This window comes from Plecotus auritus, assembly GCF_963455305.1.
Source record: "Plecotus auritus genome assembly, chromosome: 3".
NCBI classification, from domain to species: Eukaryota; Metazoa; Chordata; class Mammalia; order Chiroptera; family Vespertilionidae; genus Plecotus; species Plecotus auritus.
The window spans coordinates 161,464,110-161,473,895 of record NC_137772.1 but is presented as its reverse complement, the minus strand read 5'-3'; the positions used below and the strand labels follow the sequence as shown (position 1 = coordinate 161,473,895).

At 46.9% G+C, this 9,786-nt stretch overlaps 1 protein-coding gene across 1 annotated transcript in view; it reads left to right on the top strand.

The window, feature by feature from the left end:
• The first annotated feature begins 6,878 nt into the window (after positions 1 to 6,878).
• The window catches only part of HELB (DNA helicase B), a 52,076-nt gene continuing 49,168 nt past the window's right edge, over positions 6,879 to 9,786 (top strand). Inside the window, exon 1 of the mRNA XM_080659319.1 lies at positions 6,879 to 7,103. Coding sequence (XP_080515445.1) covers positions 6,902 to 7,103 — 202 coding nt within the window. The 5' untranslated portion in view covers positions 6,879 to 6,901. The remainder of the gene's footprint in view (positions 7,104 to 9,786) is intronic.

Genomic DNA, 9,786 nt, shown 5'->3' with positions numbered 1-9,786 from the left:
CTCAAATCTCCCTAAATTTGCTTACTGTGACTCCCAGATCCTTTTATCATAACTCCATTAATTTTTTAGTGTTTCCTTGCCTTTTGGTACAAAAAGTCCCAGAATCAGCCATTTCTTAAGAAGCCTCCATTGCTTTTAGTAAGAAACTAGAGGCCCAGTGTACGGATTCATGTACCGGTGGGGTCCCTCAGCATGGCCTGTGGCGATCAGGCTGAAACCAGCAGTCCAATGCCACCTGCTGCTTCTCCCTGCCGCTCCCGTTCATTCCAGCCCTGCTGCGCCTGCCTTGGGTGCATGCCCAGTCAGTCCTGATCAGGAGAGGCGAGCACCAGCAGCCGTGAGCCCTATGTCTGGTGCCTGTAGGCCAGCTGAGTGGCGCTCCTGCTGTGGGAGTGCACTGACCACCAGGGGGCAACTCCTGCATTGAGTGTCTGCCCCCTGGTGGTCAGTGCTTGTCATAGCGACTGGTAGACCAGTTCGTTCATTCATTTAGGCTTTTATATTTATAGACTAGAGGCCCGGTGCATGAAATTCGTGCACAGGGGTTTCCCTCAGCCCAGCCTGCACCCTCTCCAATCTGGGACCCCTCAAGGGATGTCCGACTGCCCATTTAGACCCCATCCTGGTGGGATCAGGCCTAAACGGGCAGTCAGACATTCCAATCACAATCCAGGACTGCAGGCTCCCAACTGCTCACCTGCCTGCCTTCCTGATTGCCTCTGACCGCTTCTGCCTGCCAGCCTGATCACCCCCTAACCACTCCCCTGCCAGCCTGATTGATGCCTAACTGCTCCCCTGCCAACCTGTTTGCCCCTAACTGCCCTCCCCTGCAGGCCTGGTCACCCCTAACTGCCCTCCCCTGAAGGCCTGGTCCCCCCCCAACTGCTCTCCCCTGCAGGCCTGGGTCCCTCCCAACTGCCTTTCCCTACAGGCCTGGTCACCCCTAACTGCCCTCTCCTGCAAGCCTGATCGCCCACAACTGCCCTCCCTTGCTGGCCATCTTGTGGTGGCCATCTTGTGTCCACATGGGGGCAGGATCTTTGACCACATGGGAGCAGCCATCTTGTGTGTTGGAGTGATGGTCAATCTGCATATTACTCTTTTATTAGATAGGATAGAGGCCTGGTGCACAGATGGGGGCCAGCTGGTTTGCCCTGAAGGGTGTCCCGGATCAGGGTGGGGGTTCCCTTGGGGTGTGGGGCGGCCTGGGCAAGGGGCCTGTGGTGGTTTGCAGGCTGGCCACGCTCCCTGGTGACCCAAGCCGAGGCCCTGGTATCTGGGGTTTATTTATCTTCTACAATTGAAACTTTGTAGCCTGGAGCAGAGCCAAACCTTCTGCTTGCTCGGAGGTGGCAGCCATTTCTGTTGGAATTTATGTATCTTCTATAATTGAAACTTTGTAGCCTTAAGCGGAGGCCTGGGCTGGCCAGGGCTGCAGAAGCTTGGCTTCCTCCATCGCCGCAGACGACGCTAGCCTCCTGCTCTTTCCAGCTCTGTGGCTGCGGCCATTTCTGTTTAGGTTTATGTATCTTCTATCATTGAAACTTTGTAGCCTTGAGTGGAGGCCTAGGCGGGCAAGGGCAGGCAGAAAGCTTGGCTTCCTTTATTGCTGGGGAAACCCAAGTCTCCCTCCTGCTCTCTGTGGCTGTAGCCATCTTGGTTGGGTTTATTTGCATATTCCCTCCTGATTGGCTGGTGGGCACGGCTTGTGGGCGTGACTTGTGGGTGTAGTGGAGTGATGGTTAATTTGCATATTACTCTTTTATTAGATAGGACTAGTGACCCGGTGCACAAAATTCGTGCCCATTAAAAGGGGATTAGTTAGAGGAAATAATTTAATATTGCTATTTGCCCTTTCTCTATAATAGAAGTGTCAGAGATGAAAGAAAATTAGTGAAATGTATATGAAAACCTTCCTCCTGTCAGAGTCTAGGGCTCACCAGGGGACCCAGAGTCAAGTCCCCACCCACCCACATGCACCTCAAAATCATGTGAGACCCAGACCCGGCCGGGCCCACCTCCCCCATTGGGCTAGATTCAGACCCAGCCAGTCCCACCTTTGTCAAGCCCTGCTGGGCAGGGGGCATAGCCTCAGGTCCCCTGGCCCGGTGCCAGGACAGAAGGGGGGTGGCTTGAGGTCCCCCAGCCCAGACTGGGGCGGGGGACAGGCCTTGAGGTCCTCCGTCAAGCCCCGCCAAGTGGGGGACACAGCCTGAGATCCCCTGTCAAGCTGCACTGGGTGGGGGGCATGGCCTGAGGGCCCCTGTCAAGCCCCGCCAGGCAGGGAGGGGGCGCAGCCTCAGTTCCCCCGTCAAACCCCACCGGCAGGGCACAGACTCAGGTCCCCACTCAAGCCCCACTGGGCGGGGAAGCAGCCTGAGTTCCCCCAACCCAGCAAGCCCCCCTGGGTGGGGGGTGCGGCCTGAGGTCCCCCAGCTTGGCACTGGGGTTGGGGGAGCAGCCTGAGGTCCTCTAGCCCAGCACCAGGATGGGAAGCACACTTTGAGGTCCCCTGTCAAGCCCTGCCAGGCGGGGGTAGCAGCCTGAGGTCCCCTAGCCCAGCACCAGGATAGGAAGTGCACCTTGAGGTCCCCTGTCAAGTCCTGCCGGATGGGGGGTGTGGCCTCAGGTCCCCTGGCCTGGCACTGGGGTAGGGGGTGCGGCCTGAGGTCCCCAGCCTGACGCCAGGGCAGGGGACGCGGCCTGAGGTCCCCTGTCAAGCTCCCCGGGGGCACGGGAGGGTGTAGCCTCAGGTACCTGCTGATTGCTGGTTAAGGCTCCTTATGGGAACTTGGACTCAGCTGTGGGTGCATCCATCTTTGTGACAGAGTGATGGCCAATTAGCATATTCCCTCTTTATTAGATAGGATGGTATTCCCAAACCAAGATAATATTGTTAGACGTGGTCAAAGTTAGTAGGGTGACACTACTTTCGGCCCTTTCAGTAAACAGAGCTAGAAAATTTAATTTAAGAAATCACAAACTCATATTGATATTTCCAATTCAAGTTTAATATTGTAGGAGTTTTTCTTAACTTCTTTTATTTTAAGTTTGTATTTCTTTTCCATGTACATTAAAACCATCACTTGATAAAACATGGATATGTTTTCTTATTGCTTACCCTATAATACATAATTTCAAAGTTTCAGTAACAATATTACAACTAACATTAACCATACTGTGGGGTGAGTTTAAGATTTCTTTGTAGATCTTTTGGCCTCAGAATATTATCTACTAAGAGTATACAGTCAGAGTAAGTTAAAATATTTATCCAAAGTATTCAAAAGTAACTTGAAGAAATTATTTTCCCTGAGAGGTTATGTTACACATTTGATAGACAGTTTCATTTATTTCTGTTTGTGTTCCATTTTAGGTTTTACTTTCTGTTTCTTTATTTTTGAATATGAAAGACATTTACATGGTTCAGAAGTCAAATCCATTACAAAAGATTAACTCAGAGATCTTGTGCCATCCCTGTCTCTTTACCCTGTTTCCACCCTATCTGTAGGTAGCTATTTTCATTCATTTCTGGTGTATCGTTCCTGTACTTCTTTCTCCCCAAACACAAAAATAACACACACATAAATAAAACCACATGCATTGTTTTATGCCCTGTTCTTTCTTGTTTAACATGTCTTGGAAAACAGTCCCTATCACAGAGATCATAGAGATCTTCTTCCTTCTTCCTTTTTTTAAATTGCTGAAGAATACTCCACTATGTGGATGTACTCTAGTTTATCAACAAGTCTCTTACTGGTGCACATTTCTGCTGTTTCCAATCATTTGCTACCACCAAAATTACATAGTGAATAAACTTATGTCTATGTTGTTTGGTGTCTGTGGAAATGTAGCTTCAGGGTAGATCCAGGAATCTAATTTTCAGAAACATCCCGAGTGATTTTATGCACAGCCACGTTTGAGTACTGTTGCTTACTGTGTATGGGAAAAATGGTATCCAAGAACCCATTCAAATAGTAGCCCCAGGATTTTCAAATAGTAGCCAAAACTGTTAACATTTTTTTAAAGAATAAGGGATGGGACCCTGGCTAGTGTGGCTCAATTGGTTGAGCATTGTCCCATGTACTAACAGGTTGCTAGTTAGGTTCTGGATGGCCACGTGCCCAGGTTGCAGTCCATCCCTGGTGGGGGGCGTGTAGGAAGCGGTTGATCCATGTTTGCTCTCACATAGATGTTTCTCTCTCTCTCTCCCTCTCTAAAAATCAATAAAAATATTTTTTAAAAGAGGGATGGCACCCAGCTGGTGTGGCTCAGTGGTTGAGTGTGGACCTATGAACCAGGAGATCACAGTTTAATTCCCAGTCAGGGAACATGGCTGGGTTGCAGGCTCAATCCCCAGTGGGGGTCATGCAGGGGGCAGCCAATCAATGATTCTCTCTCATCATTGGTGTTTCTATCACTCTCTCCCTCTCCTTTCCTCTCTCTGAAATAAATAAAAACATATTTTAAAAAAAGAGAGATGGGGAAAAAACGAGGAAACAACAGGTAAAGAAGCAAGGTTCTCATCATCCTGAATCCTCACCTACCATATCTAGTCGAATGTAATTGAGTTATATGAATGGAGGTTTAACTCTGGAGTTGTATCCCCAAATCATCATGTTGGTAACAAGGATACACTATGTATATACACCTAAGTGATCCAGATTTGAGCGAGCAGTGAACGACTCTCAATTTGGATGCTTTGAACCTCAAGTAGCCCAGGGGCATCCAATATGGCATCTAATGGGCAGTGGTTTGGAGCTCAGGTTAGGAGTGTTTGCTGTAAACACAGCTAGGTATTCTGTCACAAAAACGATTAATTCAGGAGAAAGAAAGGTTTGCAATCCAGTTTGTGCAGACATGGTGAGAGAGAAGCAAGAAGATCAAGAAGAAGCAGGAAGCCCCCTTTTACAGAGAGGGAGAGCAAGTGGAGGGGAGGGGCTGTTGCAACCATAGAGCTCTGTTGTAAACACTGAGGGTTTTTCCTGCAGGGCTTTAATGACTGACATGTGGTATCAGAGCTCCTGGCACAGGCTCTCCTCTGGTTGAAGGTCTCATAAACTCTGACAGGTCATTAGCATGTAGGTGACAGAGCAGGTGAAAGATGATTGAAGGGAGGATCAGAGTGAGAAGGTGCTTAAGATGGAACCCTGGAGAACGCCAGTACTTAGAGGCCGGTAGAGGAGCCCAATAAAGTACATATGGCTAACGGGGCAGAAGGAAGACCTGAGAAGACAAATCATTAAAGCCCAGGAAGCTGAGTGTCACAAGAAGAAAACAGTTTTCAGTGTCAAATACTGTGGAGAGGTGAAGTAAGACAAGGCTAAAGGGTATCCATTGGATTTAGCACAAAGAGACCAGCAGTGTGACTTTTGACACAGCAGATTCAATGCTGTGATGGAAGCAGTAGCTGTTGAGAGTGTTAAGGAAGGAAGTCAACCTCCTTTAGATGAATCTTGGATACACTGGTGTTTTGTCAGTTGCAGCAAAGAATTTTTCTTCTGAAAGCAATAAAAGTGGACATTTGTACCCAATGGGAGGAAAAATCAATTTTAGTATTTTCTCAAACCTTTGGTGCTGGCTGTTGTTTATATTAGAATCTAGCATAAGATGCTTTTGGATTTAGCAAACAGTGTATGCTTTTTAGGTATATTATTAATAAAGTAATTTCATAATAAGTAGAACCAAAATAGTAATGTAGTGATATATTTTATCCTTAAAGAGCACAATGATTTTCAAATAGTAGCCCCATTAAGTATGAGAATCATGGCACCAGAACAATTTTTAAAAACGTTGTCCTTTCTCTTCTACTTTGTTCCCCCCACCCCCGTCTATACTCTGTACGCTGGGCTAAGAGTAGATGCTGCCCCCCGCGGCCCCCCCCCCCCCCCACCGCCACTGTGAACAGGGGAGCAAAGATTTATTTCTGCTTAAAGAAATTTGGGAGACTAGGGGGTACTCACCGAGAAAAAGATGAAAAGGACTTTGAATGTTACCTAATACAGTGGTTTCCAGACCTGGCAGAGCATAAAAATAAACAACCTTAACTTGCCTTAAAAGACAGAACCCTGGGCCCCTGCCCTAGATCCAGATACAATGGGTGAAATGGGGACTAGAGATCTGCACCTTGAATAACTGCTTTTGATGATAGAAATCCAACTCCTCTTTTTTTAAGAAAAATTATTGATTTCAGAGAGGAAGGGAGAGGTAGAGATAGAAACATCAATGATGAGAATCATTAATCAGCTACCTCTTGCACACCCCGTACTGGGAATTGAGCCTGCAACCTGGGCATGTGCACATGGCCAGAATTGAACCAGGGACCCTTCAGTCCGCAGACCGATGCTCTATCCATTGAGCCAAACCAGCGAGGGTGAAATCCAACTCCTTAAGGAAAGCCCCAAACAGTCAGGACTAGTCTCAGATTGGAGATTCCCTGTTCCCTGCTTTGGCTGGTGGCCAGCCTTCCTGAAGGGCATCTGGAGTTTCGTTTTGGGGGTGTTGGGAGGGCTTGCTTTTCTGGGCTCTCTAGGCTCACTAGACATGGCCTTCCCCCGTGATTCTGTCTCCGAAGGAGATGTCGTGGGCTAGCGGTCCAGCAGATGCCACACATGCCCAGCAGGCTGATTTCGATTTCGTCCAAACACCTGGTTCCGTCCTAGCACTGACCCCCCTCCCCCGACCCCGTGCACACCGCCCAGCCCGCGGCTTGGGGGCGGAGTTTCGTTGCAGCCCCGCCCAGCCCGCGGTTTGGGGCGGAGCTTAGTTGCAGCCCCTCCCCTCCGCGCTCGCACTGGCGTTCCCGGAAGTTGACAGTCTTAAAGCCGCGAACCTGATTGGCTGACGAAGGCCTCGTACCCAGCCCGGTTTTCCCGGGTTGGGTTGACTTTCAGAGAATTGAGTTATGGCCTCCATGAATAAGCAACTGCGCGAACTGCAGGGACCTCTGCTCCCGCCCAAGGCCCTGGTGCAGGAGAACGATGACTGCCTGGTGGAGGAGAACGATGACTGCCTGGTGGAGGAGGAGGAAGAGCCGGTGTTTGTGGACGCCGAGGAGCTCTGCAGTGGGGGCCTCAGGGCCGGCAGCCTCCCCGGGTGCCTCCACGGTGAGGAAGCCCGGGAGCCTGGGGGTGGCGTGGGAGGTGAACGCACCGCTTTCTGGTGTGACCCTGTCCTGGGTAAGGCGCCCCAGCGCTGTTCACAGACTTCCTTTGGGACGGCCTGGCTGTATTGTTCTACTTAGGATAAAATTATATTGATAATATAGTAGCAGTAACTTGAGCAAATACTATGTGTTAAAGCTTGTGCTCTACATGTATTATCTCTTTTAATGTTTACAACTCTTTGAGGTAGTGAATCGGGGGCTTTTAACTGTTTCCATATCTAGCCTGGAGTCAAATACGTGATTTTTTTCAGCCGCTTAGAAAACAGGCGGTTTGCTCAGTGGATAGAGCGTTGGTCTGGGGACTGAAGGGTCCCGGGTTCAATTCCGGTCAAGGGCACATGCCCGGGTTGTGGGCTCGATCCCCAGTAGGGGGCGTGCAGGAGGCAGCTGATCAATGATTCTCATCATTGATGTTTCTATTTGTCTCCCTTCCTCTCTGAAATCAATAAAAATATATTCAGAAAGAAAAGAAAACACAGGCACCCAAGAAACACCATCGAGCATCATTGATTCATTAACTTTGTGTTAATACTGTTGATATCCGTGTTTAGCATGTGTAGTTTCCTATGCTATGAATTATACTTGTGACTGCTGTTTAGAATATTTTACTATTTAGACCAATGCCATCCAGTGGAGTTTTCTGTGATGATGGCATAGTTTTATATTTGTGCTGTCCAGTACAATAGCTGCTAGTCACATATGGCTATTGAGAACTTGAAATGCAGCTAGTGCAACTAAGGACCTAAATTTTAAAATTTAATTTAAATTTATTTATTTCTTTTTATTTCCTTATTTTTAAAAGTAATTCTTTATTGTTGAAAGTATTACACATGTCTCCGTTTTTCCCCATTGACCGCCTCCAGACCACCTCTATCCGCCCCACCCCCCCACCCCAGGCCTTCACCACCCTATTGTCTGTGTCCATGTATATGCATACAAGATCTTTGGTTGATTACCTCCCATCCACCCACCCTCCCCTGCCTTTCCTCCAAGATTCCACACGCTGTTCCACGCTTCCATGTCTCTGTATCCACTCCATTCATCAGTTTATTTTGTTACTTGGATGCCACATATGTGTGAAATCATGTGATACTTGTCTTTCTCTGACTGTCTTATTTTGCTTAGCATAATACTCTCTAGGTCCCTCCATGCTGTCTCAAAGGGTAAGAGATTCTTCCTTTTTTTACTACTGCATAGTATTCTATGATATAAATGTACCACCGCTTTTTTATCTACTCACCTATTGATGGGCACTTGGGCTGTTTCCAGATCTAAGCTATTGTAAATTGTGTTGCTGTGAACATAGAGGTGCATACATTCTTTCTGATTGGTGTTTCAGATCTCTTAGGATATATTCCCAGAAGTGGGATCACTGAGTCAAATGGCAGTTCATATTTAATTTTTTGAGGAAACTCCATACCATTTTCCATAGTGGCTACACCGATCTGCATTCCCACCAGCAGTGTACTAGGGTCCCCTTTTCTACACATACTCACCAGCACTTGTCATTTGTGGATTTGTTGATGGTAGCCATTCTGACAGGTGTGATGTGACACTTCATTGTCATTTTAATTTGCATCTCTGATGATTAGTGACTTTGAGCGTTTTTTTCATATGTCTCTTTGCCCTCTGTATGCCCACTTTGGAGAAGTGTCTATTTAGGTTATTTGCCCATTTTTTAATTGAATTGTTTGTCTTCCTTTTGTTAAGTTGTAGGAGTTCCTTATATATTTTGGTTATTAACCCTTTATGTATCATTGCCAAATATGTTCTCCCATACAGTGGGCTCCCTTTTCATTTTGTTGAGGGTTTCTTTTGCTGTGCAGAAGCTTTCTATTTTGATGTAGTGCCATTTGTTTATTTTCTCCTTAGTTTCCTTTGCCCTAGGACAGTGGTCGGCAAACTCATTAGTCAACAGAGTGGCAAACCGCGGCTCGTGAGCCGCATGTGGCTCACGAGCCACAGTTTGCCGACCACTGCCCTAGGAGATGTATCCATAAACATATTGCTATGAGAGATGTCTGGTGTTTTGCTGCCTATAGTTTCTTCTAGAATTTTTATGGCTTCACGACTGAAGTCTTTTATCCATTTTGAGTTTATTGTGTATGGTGTAAGTGGTTTAGTTTCAATTTTTTGCATGTATCTGTCCAATTTTCCCAACACCATTTATTGAAGAGACTGTCTTGACTCCACTGTATGCTCTTGCCTCCTTTGTCATATATGAATTGAGTGTAATGGTTTGGGTATAACTTGAAATCTGGTATTGTGCCTTTTATTTCTTGTCTGATTGCTGTGGCTAGGACTTCCAGTACTATGTTGAATAAGAGTGGTGACAGCAGACATCCCTGTCTTGTTTCTGTTCTTAGGTTTGTCATATATGGCCTTTATCATGTTGCGATATGCTCCCTCTAGTCCCACTTTGCTGAGAGTTTTTATCAAAAAAGGGTGTTAGATTTTGTCAAATGCTTTTTCTGTGCCTATTGATATAATCATGTGATTTTTGCCTTTCAATTTGTTTATGTGATGTATCACGTTTAATGATTTGCGAATATTGTACCAGCCTTGCATCCCTGGAATAAATCCCACTTGGTCATGGTGTATGATCTTTTTTAATATATTGCTGG